The 15611-nt window shown below is 33.0% G+C and overlaps 1 protein-coding gene and 1 long non-coding RNA gene across 2 annotated transcripts; both read left to right on the top strand.

Annotated features, from left to right (window-relative positions):
• The first annotated feature begins 433 nt into the window (after positions 1 to 433).
• LOC130799530 (uncharacterized) lies at positions 434 to 3334 on the top strand. The gene is made up of 3 exons (XR_009039284.1): positions 434 to 938; positions 1806 to 2146; positions 2250 to 3334. It is a non-coding gene; the product is annotated as an uncharacterized LOC130799530 (long non-coding RNA).
• Positions 3335 to 9624: 6290 nt separating this feature from the next.
• On the top strand, positions 9625 to 15283 carry LOC130799529 (polyadenylate-binding protein-interacting protein 12-like). The gene is made up of 11 exons (XM_057662643.1): positions 9625 to 10055; positions 10186 to 10601; positions 11048 to 11155; positions 11257 to 11301; positions 11391 to 11463; positions 11629 to 11741; positions 11830 to 11889; positions 11980 to 12027; positions 12132 to 12200; positions 14564 to 14625; positions 14704 to 15283. The coding sequence occupies exons 2-11, from the start codon at positions 10260 to 10262 to the stop codon at positions 14759 to 14761; spliced, it is 978 nt and encodes a 325-aa protein (XP_057518626.1). The 5' UTR covers positions 9625 to 10055; positions 10186 to 10259; the 3' UTR covers positions 14762 to 15283.
• The last annotated feature ends 328 nt before the right edge of the window (positions 15284 to 15611 follow it).

Genomic DNA, 15611 nt, shown 5'->3' with positions numbered 1-15611 from the left:
TGGTCCCCAAATGTTTTCCACTAACTTTTTAATATTTTTTTAATATTTATGGTCCCCACTATTCCTCCATTAAATTTATTATTTAATAAAATAATATCTTCACTATCTAAAAGATCCTATTTTTCTTAATTCTCATAAACATTTCTTATGAAAACTTCATTAAAAAATGGGAGAGTATTAAAAACTACATTGAAGTTAATGTCATACATAAATTATAGTCTTAAATTTCAATGTTTAAAGAGAAATTGTCGTAACATTTCAACATACACTCATTCTATTTTACTAGCTACACAAGAGCTTTCCACTGGAACTAACAAATGGGTATCTTTGTGTTAACAAAATTATTATAACCCCAAAATAGATCCATTATAATAAAATTTGAGCAACTGTTTGACATTGTTCATATGAATTGTGTTTTTGCCAACATATTATCCTGTTAGCTGCCACATCATTGCCTTTTTTCCACTTCATATTTCATGTAGCTACTGGTACCAATTAGATAGCTTGTGTTCATGACAATTCAGGAGTATTTAATGCAGCATCCAAAAGCAACGGACATAATATGATTCTAAATCGAATTCAATTCATTTAATACATTCACTGTTCCACTTTATTTTTCACCTACTTTTTCAACCTTTTTCCTGCTTTCATCCTCTTCCCGTGCCATTTTCATTTCTTCAATCTGAACATCTCTTTCTCAACCTTCAAACTTCTTACCTCTCTCTCATCTCTTTCTCAATCTTCAATCTCTATCAAATTTTCATGCCATTTCTCCACTCTTCTTTCGCAATCCTCTTTCTCAATCTTCTATGTGTAGATTTTGATTTTCATATGCGAAAATTAGTGGGTTATTTGTTGATTTTTTGATGTTTTTCAACAAGTTACTTGCGGCTCTCATCGTCATCTTCATTTGCTGCCTCCTGAACTCCAAGTCAAAGGTACAATTTTTTTTTTTTTTGGCTTCTTACTTTTTGGGGTGTTGCATTCAATAGATTTGTAACTATATCAGTTGCTTGCACCTCTCTAGCTAATTGCTTGCTTTTCTTGCATTATATTGCATTTATTGAATATAACATTGTGTCGATTTCTGAACTCCAAGTCAAAGGTATAATTTATTGAATATATTTCTAAATTCTGGTTTTTTTCAGCACTTCAGAATTTGAATCTGAGTTGAAATTAACAAATTTCAGTTATCTTTGATTGTAAATTGCTTAAAATTATTAACAGTTTGAGTTTGTTCTATGCTACATTATGGTAATTGAATCTGACGTTCACTCATTTGTGGAGAAAATGGTGAATTTGGGATTATTTTCAAGTGAAAATACAATCAAATCAGTGAGTGTTAGTTTCAGCATACCAAATTTGCATGATCAAGAATTATTTACTAAATTTTTAATTCAAGAATGAAAAATGGGTGTTAAGATAGAAAAATCAGGAGAAAATGGTATGTGGGTATCAAAGAAAAGTTTATGTAATGGTATTAAATCTGTGATGGATGAAGATAGAGAAATTGGAAATTTCGTGAGAAAAAATCATGAAAATTTGAGACAAAAATAGGTCTACCTGGGGTAATAGATACTTGTTTTGATAATTTTATTAAGGATTTACAAGCTCTCATTATTGAAGAATGATATCTATTTAATTTAAATAAATTCTTAGATTTATTTCTACATAAATACCATCCATTTTAAGGTGATTTCTAAGCTCAATTACTCATTGATTATAGATTTAGTTTATTGGCTATATTATTTTTGAGCATTTTGAAAATTTTGTATGTGATGTGAACCATATTGGGATGGTTCAAGGATGACTAGTACAAGAAGCAAGGATGCAAAGCAAGCCAATGAGTCATATTCAAGTAATGAAGCAGATTCAACAACAAAACAGAAGATACAGAAACTTCAAGCAAAATAAAGTCAGATAGAAACTTGCAAACAGCTGACCTTGCAGCCCTCTTTCAGATCAACCAGGAAAGATTCAGTAGCCATGCAAGGTGGATTTGGAATCTTGGGACTTTGCACCTAGGCCTTAGAACGTTGCCATACATCATGCTAAACACACTAAAAATTCAGCTGCGAAGGTCAGCCAGTCATCAGGCAGCACAGATCAAAACAAAACGGTTTTGCAAGCTTGTTCTGACCAGTAGGTCACTTTTGGTCTAAGCTGTCCAAGAAAGCTAAACCTATTAATAAGAGGTTTTCAATTGTTTTTTCTTATTCATCACTAATTGATTTTCTTGTTTTGTATAGTTATAACACTAATGATCAAAGACAACATGAGTACCTCCTAAAAACCCACAAACCAGTGCATGAGAAGATGAAGAAAGCAATAGCAAGATACAAACACAGAGCAAACTGAGGAGTAAAGCAGAGCAAACTGATGCAACTTGGTGATTTTGCATGGATCCTGCTCAAGCAAAGAAGGTTTCCTCACTTCAGGAAGCATAAGTTAAAGCCCAAGGCTATGGGGCCATTTCAGATAATTATTAAATATGGGGACAATTCAATAAGATTGAAAATAACAGAAAGATTTGGCAAATCTCCTACCTTCAAAGCCAAGGACTTAGCTCCTTACTTAGCGGATGCTGAATTGAGGACAGTTCCTTCTAAAGAAAGGGGGAATGAACCATATTGGGATGGTTCAAGGATAACTAGTACAAGAAGCAAGGATGCAAAGCAAGCCAATGAGTCATATTCAAGTAATGAAGTAGATTCAACAACAAAACAGAAGATACAGAAACTTCAAGCAAAACAAAGTCAGATAGAAACTTGCAAACAGCTGACCTTGTAGCCCTCTTCCAGATCAACCAGGAAAGATTCAGTAGCCATGCAAGGTGGATTTGGAATCTTGGTACTTGGGACTTTGCACCTAGGCCCAAGAACGTTGCCATACATCATGCTAAACCCACTGAATTCAGCTGCGAAGGTCAGCCAGCAAAGATCAGAACAAAACGGTTTTCCAAGCTTGTTCTGACCATCAGACCTAGCACACCTCATCCAGATCGCGTTTCATGGTATCTTGTACCACCAAGGGTAGAAATGGAATCTCTACACCAGACTCTTGCTACCAGGACTCTTAGTGACCATTATCAACCTTGGGAAGAGCACAAGAAAGTAGCGGGAAGGTCGCCTGGTCTTAAGCTATTTGTCAAAAATCAGAATGTTTAGTTTAGTGAGTTTTTCATGTCTTTTTAATGTGCACATGTTTTGCACGTGGCTTTAAATGACCGTTATAGTTAGTTATACGTGTCCTTAGCATTGTCATTGTATTTCCCTGTTCCCCAAGTCTATATATAGACGTCCCTAGCCTTGTAAAACTAAGTTTTAAGTTTGGAAAATTTCAAAAAGTAAGATTCATTGGATTGATTCCTTTGTTTTCTCCTTGAGTGTGTATGAACACTCAAAGATCTTGAGTAGTGCAAGATCATCATCCTTTTACAACTGAGAGTAGTCCTTGGTTGTACTTAGGGAATTGTTCACCTTGGAGGATTAAAATTCCTAGTCTTTCAATTCAAGATTCACCTTACAAACATTGTTCTGTTTGTGTGAATTTAGTTAGTGTTTGTTTGAGTTTGGGGGTTGTTGGGCTATCACATTGCGTGGAATTGTAAGGCTGGCTTAGATCTTCACATTACATTGAAGATTTCCAACCCAAACACGCATAATGATGTTATAATTGGATTACTCCAACTTGTATACCCATGTTTAGAGGCTTTTTAATGATAAAATCCCAATATTTCTTTAAACGAATAGAAGTGTTCAAGTATCCCATTCATGTTCGACAGCTATTAGCTGTTATAGATATGAAGAGGAGATGAATGACAGGAAAGGAGAGTATTTGAAGAGTTAAAACATCTTAGTCAGTTTAAATTTTAATTTGTCTATGATGTGGTGGAAAACATGAGCTATAATGGGAAAGCCAAAGCTACATCTAAATCTTAAAGGGTTTATATTATAGGTTTATTGTGTAACAATTCCAAGCTAGAAAGGGCATTGGGTAATCGGGTTATATCCTCTACTAATCTTGTCAAGATTGGATTTTGATTTTGTAAAAAGATGGAGCAGATACCATCATTATGTAAATTGACTTGCTTGATATCACTAAAATTTAATAGTCTTTGAAGAACACGTGGAGAACTCTTGTATTAGCGGAAGCAATAATGCATGACCAGAAGAACTCTTTCCCTCCCTTGACTCTTCAGTTTTAGAAACTCCGAGAATTGAAAACAAGACATGTAATTTTATTATTGATTTTAAGGTTCATTGAGGAAAAAGGCAAACTATATGAAAATCGAACATATGAACTTATCTAGGGAAAAGTGTAATCTAATTCATAATTTTTAATTAGAAGATTTAGAGTTTGAATCTTGACCTCTTATGTTTTTCGTTTAGATTATAACTTTAGCCAATTTTTTAATTTGCTCAATTCTTTTAAATTAGTAATTACTAATTAATTTGCTATTATTGAGTTGATGTTGTTGTGTATCGCTGTCTTCGTGCATCTGTTGGGGGTTGTCTGCTGGTAGTGTTGCTTGTTGGTTCTTTTTGTTTTTTTCATGAAACTCGATTTCGCAAACTATTATCATCAAGCTCAATATTGTAACTTTGGGGATCCAAGAACTATCTTTTTATTTAATTTGCTCCATTCTTTTAAATCGGTAATTAAATTGCTCATATTGAATTGATGGTGTTGTGTGTCGTTGTCCTCGTGCATCTGCTAGGGGTTGTCGGCTAGTAGTGTTGCTTGTTGGTTCTTTTTTGGTGGTTGTTTTGGTTTGGTCTGTTGATGCAGTGGTGTTTAGGGGTGTGGTTGCAGCTAATAGAGGGTAGATGTGCTGATTGAAATCTGGAGCAGATTGAGTAGTGTGCAGTTGGGATCTAATTGGGTGTTTGGAGCTGTCAGCTGTTGTATCTCTACTGCTGTTTTTATGTGGGTTGTGTGTATCCGTATGACTTTTTATCTTGATTTTCAATGAACAATTATGTCTAACGAAATTTTAACTTGAGCCTAAAAATCGGACATGTACCCACATATGATTTCTGGAGTCCAAGCAACATGACATTGAAAACATAAGTAAAAATAATAATTTGAGTTTGAAGTTTTTGATTTGCTTGATAATGATGTTGCGTTATTATAAATTACAGACCAAACACCTACTCTTTATATAGAACTGGAGACCCTTAAAAGCATGGATGAACTAATTTCTTTGGATGGTGTAACTTTTTCCATGAATGTGATGGGTTTTGTATGTTCCTTTAACCAGTGTCTGGAACTAGCTTGATCATTTTTTGATGTGATTTTCAGACTCATGCATTGTTACCCCACAACTAGTAAGTGTAAAAATTAATGAAGTATGACGTATCAAAAATGAAGAGGAAAAATAGAAACTTATATAACTATTTTTTTTGTCAAAAATAATATGTAGCAAATAATTAGAAAGAGATAAATTAGGAAAATAACAAGTATAATGGAATAGATTAAGTATTTACGCGTTATATACTCATTATAAAAACAATAAAAATAAAATCATATTCATAAACTCGGACAACTAATTAACATTCATATTTACATTCATATATATAAATCAAAATAATTAACATACTAATAATATAAACTTGGCTAAATGTAATACTAACAACTACATTCATAAATAAAATTACTTTTTAAATATAAATAATAAACAACATTATTTAATCCTAAAAATTTGAAAAATAATAAAAATTGGTATTAAAAGAACAACTACCTTGTGTATCTAGATGAAGAATAGTTACAATATGACCTACAATAACATAAGAAAAAAAAATTAGTAATTATAACCATATTTCAAAAAAAAAAAAAAATAAAAATAAAAACCAAAAACACCATAAAACCGAAATTACCTTGATTTTTTCATGGGTTTTGAAAGCAAATGAAGAAGAAGCATAGTAGGAAGAAGAAAAAAAAGTAGGAAAAAGAACAATGGGTAATTTTGGTGGGTAGTTTTGAAGAAGAATAGTGAAGCAGTATAGGCAAATGAAAATTTCAAGGTTTTGAGGAGGAAACTTGAATCTTTGAAGAATTTTCTTAGGTTGAAGTAGTATAAGCTTGTAGAGGAAGAAGAGTGTTCGTAGGTAATGGAGGCAAATGAAACAGTATACGTTATTACCTACATATTTGTTTCCTTTTCTCACAGTAATTTTTATTTTAAATGTCGTATTTGTCTGACAAAAATGAAGTAAAATCTCTTAATTTGTGAGGTTAGTATGATTGTTGTTAATAGTATGAATCATGCTAATTTGTGAGAGTGTTTGTCAAGAAGGGTTGAGACCCTGTCGAGGAATAATGACCTCCTAATTAAGCGTCTTGGGGAATTTGATGAAGATCCTAATCCATTATCTATTTTCTGGAAGTACATCGAAAAAATGTTCATGTTTTTATCCTTTGTTTTTTATTTAATATTTTAACTAATGATTCAAAAACTTTCTTATAGAAAAATCCGACTGAACATGACATCCATCCGAAATCGATCTGATACTCGAATGAACATCTCTACATGAGATTAAAAGAAAATGATGAATCATGGTCCAAAAATAAAAAATAATACAAAATGAGTGGGATAGAGCAAAATTACAATTAACATAAAATGTATGGGCGGGTGAATTCGTTATTGTCTTATCGAAACTACTGATTCCTTGTATGGGTGTTAGCAAAAAAATGGCTAAAAGAAATTGTTCTGTTGACCTACCTGCACCAAGCATCAGAGCATGCCACCACTCACACGGTCACACCTACCAGGAGGTGTGCAATAGGCCAGCATCATTAAGCAGTGTACTACCTAGTTTAGTACAGTACAATTATCACGACTGATTCAACCAACCTCATCCTAAACTTTGGAGTGTGGATGTTGAATATGCACCATGACTAGAACTGAATAATGGATTGGGCTGGATTCTAAGAAAAATGGGCTCAAATTGACTGGGTCCTCTTGACCGCTTCAATCCGGCAAAGTCTTTATAATTGTGTTTTTTACGATTTCCATTGAATTAAACATGTCGTATTGAGTATAATGTCTTATAAGTTAATTACTTGCTTTTGACAGTTATAATCAGACTATTGACTATTATAAATCCATATTAAGTTATCATAATACAAATAAATTATAAAAAGGTGGCCAGTAAAGAGCTTGCATTTAACCCTTTTCATTCATGAAAATGAAGGAACCATTTAAAACACGAGTGATACAAAAAACTTTTTCTCTAAGCGCACGAAATACATGTAATTGGGGGTCGAAGCTAGTTTAATTATTTTGCCTAATTCTAAAATAAATAAAATGTAGTTAGCTGTGTGACTAATATCTAAGGCAAGCATACAAAGGGCCAATAGTAGGACTTGCTCATGCTACCTTCATAACGATTCGATATGTGCCCATATCTAATCATCCATCATTATCTTGTTTATATACATACCAACATTGTCATCATACACAATGTATTTCAACTTAAAAAAATTATGACTAAGATTTGAGAAAGTACAGAGGACGATAAACCATACTCATTTTCGGAGAACGTGGCTAAAAAGTTATTCCACTCAAGAAAGACCCGCAAAAGAAAAAAGTAAGACAAGACAAAACAAAAAAATACGACAAGACCATGCAAGAAAAAAATTAAGATTAATAATATGACCAAAGGCACAAAAGCAACCATAAAGGCCGTAGATATAAACAAGACATAGGTGTTGGAGTAGATAACTATCCATGGCAGAGGACGCAAATACGACGTCTCCACCAAGTTTTATCCCTAGTCAAGTCCGTCCTTATAGATGTGCAACTTGCTTATACCATTCATAATTTGCTCTTCCTACGTTTTCTTAGGCCTACCACGACTTTCCTATCCATCAACTATGATGCTTTCCATTAAATGTGATCCTTTCCACTCTTCTCTTAGGCGTGTCAATGGACTTCCTTTTCATATGTCCAAACCATATTAATATATCTTCACGCATATTTGTAGAGATGAGTGCAACCTCTATACTCTTTCTCAAAATTTGACTCTTAATTTTATCGATCATGGTGTATTGACACATCCCCTTAACATTCACATATCTAATATATGTATTTGATGCTCATACATTCTCTTAACTGCTTTCACATAATAAGACATTAAACTGCAACTCGATGAAAATTACCTTCTAATCCAGTAAGAAAGTCGCTTAAATCAACCCCATAGAGTCATAGTAGCATGATATGACATTACATGACATACTTTGGCATTTTTCATGCAACATCATCCGTATTCATAGAACTATGCTAATAATATTCCACCACTTGTCACATATAGACTTGGTTTTACTTCTTCATTCTAATTTACTCGCAACATTGAAAATACTTGCACTATTTATTTATTTCCCTTTTTAATTTGTGATTGATTTGATTTTATAAGTTAAAAGATAATCAAGTGAGATCTTTTTTGATTTGTCTCGATGTAAAGATTATTGATATCAATTTTTTGTAATTTTTTATTAGACATAATTATAGATATTAAGGATTAAATTAATGCATTGGAATACGTGAAACAAAACAAACGTTGAAGTATTTTGGAAGAGAGGAAATATCTTGTAGAAGTTGTAAGTATGGATGGCAATTCAGTCCGAATCCGACTCGATCCGAGGAAAATAATCCGATTCGAGTCCGAGGAAAAGATTATCCGACTCCAACTCCGACTTCACGATCCGAATCCGAGTTAGAGACGGACCGGAGTTGGACCTTATTAAAAATCTGACACTCCAACCCGACTCCGACCCTGAAGGAAATCCGATTTTGAATTTGACTTTTAACCTAATATTTTATTGCCTTTAAAACTCTAGACGTGACTAATTCAAGCTCTCTCTCAAACTAATTGTAATTTTCGATTTTGAAAAACTACTTGGTATTTTTATTTAGATCAGTCAATCAAAATACGACAAATCAGATCAAGAAAAATAAAATGCGCCAAATCAAAATGCGAGAAAATTTTGTTAAATTGTAGTATTAGGAATATTTCTCATGTGAAACTTGAATTCAAAGTACATATTTTTTGTTAAATTGTATTTGAAAAATATATTTTGTCAATTTCGTATGCTTTATATCATTAGTACAATATCACAACGATAAAGTTTGATAATAATCCGACTCAGTTGGAGGTCCGAGAGTCCGAGTCGGGACAAACTTGGAGTACGCATAATCCGACTTTGAGTGGAGGTGGACTGAAAAAAAAATTCGACTAAAATCCGGAGCAAAGTCGGAGTATGTATTATCCGAGCCGAGTCCGACCTATTGTCATCCCTAGTTGTAAGTACTAATACCATTAACTTTTTTTTAATTTTACTCTCTCCTATTCATTTTATGTGTTCTATTTACTTTATACACTATATTTAATACACTTATTCAATACTAATGTATTTAATCATGTATAATTAAAAATTATAAAAGGTAGATACTAATAAACTTTACATCAAAACGAATTAAATAAGATTTCACATAATTTTATTTTAACTTAATTATTAATAATAAAATACAATTTAAAAATAATAGATTATAGTGCTCCAAAAGTGAAAACACATAATATGAAATGAGGAAGTATAAATACGAAGTGCTAATAACAAAAATTCCCAAAGCAAAGCAAAATAAAAACAAAATCTGATAAAGGAAATGATTTTACACTATTTTTGGAAGGATTTGTGGCAGACCAAAACTTGATCTTCTGCTCCCATCAAAAAAAAAAAGAAAAAAAAAAGAAAAAAAAATTGATCTTCTGCTACTTCTTACACCTTATGATCTAAAACGACAAAATCCCTTTCTTCTTGCATAACAAATCATAATTTCATTTAAAGTTCATGTTCATCCCTTTCTTTCACAACAACATAGAGTAAATTTTAATAAGTTTTCTTTTTTCTTTTTATTTCAATTTCAACTAAACCTCGAGAAAAAGAATCTCTGATGTGAGGTTAAGTTATACTTCTTCTATATACATATTTATCCCTCAAAGATCAAAATTTTAGAAGATCATTCATTCAAAGTTGAAATCTTTTTCCATAAAGAGGTACTATTGTATTTGTATTTATAATTTTTTACTTAGTCTTTTGTACTTATATAGTGGTAAATCATATATTATAATCTTCAATGATTGTTTAATGTGGGGAAGCACTAATGGGTGTTTTTGATAAAATTAGGTAGACGGAAGTTTCAAAGGAGAGAGAGAGAGAGAGAGAGAGAGAGAGAGAGAGAGAGTTGTTGAAAGAAAAAAATGGCGGTGGTTGAAAACACTGTGAAAGTTGATATGGGTTCTGAAAATGGGTCATTGAATTGGAGCTCCGAAATGAAAAGGGTTGAAGAAGATGAACAAAAGGTGAAAGTATCCAACAAAGATAATGAGAATCATAACAGAGAAATGAGGGAATTAGAAGAAATGTTGTCTAAACTTAATCCAAGTGCTAAAGAGTTTGTTCCTCATACCCTTTTAACTAACCCAAATCCTCAATTCCATGGACCTTTTGTACCCAACCTTTTTCCTGTTCCTATGGATGATCCTTCTCCTCCTTTCACAATTTTTGGTAATCATCAGATTCCCAATCAATTTCTGAGGAAGGTATAATTTCAAAACCCTTTTTTATAAAAATAAGTTATAATATTTGGACAGGTTAAGTTAGAGTATGATTTCGATTGTGTTTGTGAATGCACAAGAAAAAACATCTAAACTTTAGCTTTGTTTTAATTTTCAATTTTGACTTTGTTGAGAATTATATTATAATTTTTAATTTTGATTGGGTTTGAGGATGTAGAAGAAAAAAGTTTTAATCTTTAAACTTTTATTCAAGTTAGATTATGAATTTAACTGTGTTTGTGAATTTAGAAGAAAAAAGTTTTCATCTTTGATCTTTGCTTAAATTAGATTATGATTTTCAATTTGACTTTGATTGAGAATTAGATTGTGATAATGATATTTATTGGGTTTGAGAATTTAGAAGAAACAAATTTAATCTTTGAACTTTCTATCAAGTTCGAGTATGATTTTGGGAGTGTTTGTGAATGTAGAAGAAGGGTAACTATAGTCAAGGGAAGAGAAGGAATGGTAGAACTGGTATGGCTCAAAGGGACGAGGTTATTAGGAGAACTGTTTATGTTTCTGATATTGATCAACAGGTATTTTGGATTACTCAATTTCTAAATTTATTTGATTTTTCTTTTAGTCTGGATTGTTGATTTGGTTCTTTTTTTCTTTTTTTTTTTTTGTGGGGAGTAAGGTGACTGAGGAGCAGCTGGCATCTCTTTTCTTAAATTATGGCCAGGTTTATAGTTTTTGCTTGTGATTGTGGAAAAGTTGTGTTTTCAAGAAGTTCTGTTGTGAAATTTTGTCCATGAAATCATACTATTGTAGGTGGTTGACTGTCGAATTTGCGGTGATCCAAATTCCGTGCTACGTTTTGCTTTTGTTGAGTTTACTGACGAGGGTAATTTTATTTGTACTTATCAACTATATTGGTTGTTACTAATACTCGCAATGCTTGATCAATTAAGCTCTCATTTGCAAATGATCGAATGTTGCGGGTGAAATGTAGAGGATGTATAATCAAGGTTCTGTTTCTTACTAACCAAATGTTCTTGTGGTGGTGCAGAAGGTGCATTGGCCGCTTTGAATCTGTCTGGAACAATGCTTGGGTTCTATCCTATCAAAGTTCTTCCTTCTAAAACCGCCATAGCTCCTGTAAACCCCAATTTTCTGCCTCAGGTGATTACAACTCTGAGCAATCATATGTTCCTGGGTTCATGTGTTTGCCCTTTTATGTGTTCTAACTTCTAAGCAATCCTTGTTTCAGAATGACGATGAACGAGAAATGTGTGCTAGAACTGTTTACTGTGCAAACATTGATAAGAAGGTGCCTTTTCTTTTCTTATTGTCTTTAGCTCATCGTAGATTATTTGGGAAATTATGCTTTACTCATCTTATATATTGTTGCCTTGTGTAGGTTTCTCATGCTGAAATCAAAATGTTTTTTGAATCTGTATGTGGAGAGGTTTGTGGCTTAAAATAGTTTTGCTTGTGTAAATTGCTATCAGCATCTTTTTTCTTAAGGTCTCCATTGTGCTGCAATTACAAAGTAAATATGGTTTGTTTCAGGTTCAGCAACTGAGGATGCTTGGAGATAATCATCATTCTACTCGTATTGCCTTTGTCGAGTTTGTGATGGTAATTACTCTTTTGTTTCATTTTGGTTCCTCAATTAACAAATAATGGTAACTGGCCCCATCAATTTGCCGCTTGACTTCAAGTGTTATCATGTTCAACTACTTCATAGCAGCCTGCTTGAAAATATACTAGTTAAAAAATCATATGAAATATATGAAATGTAACAAACAAAGCTTGGGAAATTAATTACTCGGAAATTGAAATTCCTAGAGCTTAACAAACAATTTTGTTAAATTGTAGGAATTTAACATAGGAAATAAATTGCTACGAATTAAAAAAATCTTGTTAATTCCTATGTTAAACAAATGGCCTTTTATGTTTTAGAGCTTAAGATTTCACATGACTTTGATTATGAAAAATAAGTGCTAATTCATCAGTGATATGTTTGTTTCTAATATATTTGATGATAGTGAAATGACGAAGGCTCACCTGTTTTGTTTATGACTTCCTAGTTCGTAGTAGGTGATTGACATGTGACTGCACGATTATGTGAATCGTTTTCAAAGAAATGAATATTAGCATAATGATATTATTAGTTCCACCTTACAATTGTTAATTTCTTAATTTGTCTACTTTCTTCTAGTTCTTGATAGTCTTATTTAATATATTTTGCATTCCAAGCTTTGTGGCATATTTATTAGGTGGTATGTTAGTGATATAATTGTAATCAATTAGGTGACAAATGTCTTCACCCTTTCTTCTGTTTCAAATTTTAATCTTGCTATGTTTGTTCCTCTTATTTTTCTTATGTTGCTTGTAAAAGGGAGTTACTTCTGCTCAAACATACATAGGAAAGTGTAATGCTAACAAATGCCGATTAATTTAAAAAATTCAGGGGGGCTGAATAAGAATGTTGAAAATAATAAAAACTTTAAAGGCCCCGCCCCTGTCCTAGTGGGGTCGTATAGAAGGGCCACCATTGAGCTAAAATGATCTACACTGTTAAGTAAACAAGATGCTGAATCTAAACTTCAAGGAGCCATGAAATAATATGAACCATACCAGGAACTTATGAAGGATGGTTAGTCCTGCGTTAGGGCTGTGAGTCTATCACTCTATATTTCCGAGTTGATATCGAGGTTCATTCTTCTTTTTCCATCCCCTTATTTGTATGGAGATGCATAAATGGCATGCCCCCCTGAAACATTCTGTTTATTGTAGCATTTTCTATCAGCATGCCTCGTTACTAACCGAACTTTGTGTATCAGTTACATCAATTGGTATCAAATATGGCTGCTCATTGTTGGTCTATTTTGTGTGTGCTGATTGCTGAATGCTAAACCTTTTTATGCTTAATTACTTATCTTGCAACTCTTATTTTCCCTAAGGAATGTCATAACATCCTCTATCAAAGGGATACAACACAATAATGCCACAACCTTTATTCCAAATCCTCTTTCGATGGGGTAATGCCATAACATCGTTCTCAACTCGAGTCACTTCATTCTGGGTATTTGCACTCTTTACCGGAATTTTGCTAATTGCCTCCATCCATCTTGTGTGCAAATTCTTGTTGCATTTCTGCTTTTTGCTGTTTGACCATAGATAGGAATGGATAGTTGAAAAATATATCAGCCGGATTATATTATTGGTTTAGGTAGCTAACCTCATTTCTATGGGATTATGGCTTTGGTGGTACTGTTATCTTTCTGGTACCTTGTACTCAAGAAATGAAATAGCCTGATTATACTGCTAAAGGTTATTGCGGGTTGAAGGCCATTTTTTTTTTTAAATTGTGCCAAGGAAGGCAGTATGCCGTTTTTTATCACAAAGCATGCTCACTTTTCATCAATCTGTTTTCTTTGCCATATTTCATGGACTCTTTTACCTTGGTATTGCTTCAACTTACATGGACTATGGTTTGTTGGTAAAAATTCATGCTGTGGATGGTATTTTTTTATTTTGAATTTTGATAGACCAATTTACTATTAGTTTCATTCGAGTAGAAAAGGTAGGTGAATAGAGAAACACACAAGTTAAATGGTTTTGTAATAAGCTTTGCTAAGTTTCCTACCGCTGCTTCAAAGTTACTCTCTCTGTCCCCCTGTGTGTGCTATATCTTTCATTTTTGTTACATTTCCTTCTATGGAAATGGTTCCAACCGCTTTCTATATTTCTCATTTACACATTTCTTCTCTCGTTTGATATCATCCTCACAATTCAAAATTTGTGCCTTATACTGCTAACAATTAAACCCTTTAATCTTTGTGCCAAAGGCTTTAATAGAGAACACACGGGGAGAGATGAGTAATTATTTTCATAGTGCACGACGGAGAATTTAACCGTACATGATTATTATAATCACAGTGAAGTAGTATTGGAGTTTGGATTCTATCTAATGCCCTATTTTTTGACGTCTTCAGGCTGAAAGTGCTATTGCTGCTCTTAATTGCAGTGGTATGCTATTGGGATCTACAGCAATAAGGTCAGATATGCTTTAGCAGAATTCTGTTTATTTGATCTGTTTCTGATTCACTATAGTTTTTGTTGTGGTGAATTGTAGAGTGAGCCCATCGAAGACACCAGTTCGCCCTCGTTTTGCTCGTAAACATATGCACTGATTAACGAAAAGAAGGAATCCTTTTTTTTTTTTTTTTTTTTGTAAATTTTGGACATACATGATGGCTAATGTAAAGTTGCTATTACTCTCAACTTCTGGTATTTCTATCATTCTCATTCGAAAGTATATCATTTCGTTCTGGGTAAAACGTATGGCACGTAGAGTCGGATGAACTTTGAGGAGCTAAACATGTTATCTATCGTGCGCAACACAATGAAGGTGCATTTGTTTTTGACCTGACACTACTATTTATTTCTAAGTCTTGTATACCCTTTGCATTTTATTGTCTTTTTTTATGCACCATCCATTTTTCATGGTATGCCAGAGGTTCCATCTCCTTTCGTTGTGTTTCTCACATTTTGACCAAAACTGTGGGAGCTTTTCGATGAAATTGTAACAAATAAATTGAAATAGAGGGAATAATATAATACGTAAATGCCAACGATGCTTATTTGAAGAACGTCTTCGTTTCAGATTATAATAGAATATACTAATGGTTTATTGTATCATGCCCACTTTTTATTTATGTGAAAACTGTACATAATATGCTCGTGTGAATCAAAAATGAATTCTTTGTCAGTGTTATCACTAATAAGAGTAAAAATTGTGTACATCTGACCTCTAAATATTATATTTGGCGAGAGCTATTTATTGACATCAGAGTATTGAAATGTTCAAGCTAATATGAAGAACATCACTGGTAGTCAGAAACTAGGAAGTTAGGGTTTGGGGAGTCTGAAACTGTTACCTGCCCCTTGAAGAAGGGGAAGGGGAAGGGGAAGGGGAAAGGAGAAGCTTCAAACTTGATGATTGTAGTACCTTTTCATACTGGTTAAATCATATTAATGGAA

This window comes from Amaranthus tricolor, chromosome 14 (assembly GCF_026212465.1).
Source record: "Amaranthus tricolor cultivar Red isolate AtriRed21 chromosome 14, ASM2621246v1, whole genome shotgun sequence".
NCBI lineage: Eukaryota > Viridiplantae > Streptophyta > Magnoliopsida > Caryophyllales > Amaranthaceae > Amaranthus > Amaranthus tricolor.
The sequence above is the reverse complement of the archived record's forward strand: the minus strand, read 5'-3'. Positions and strand labels throughout refer to the sequence as shown.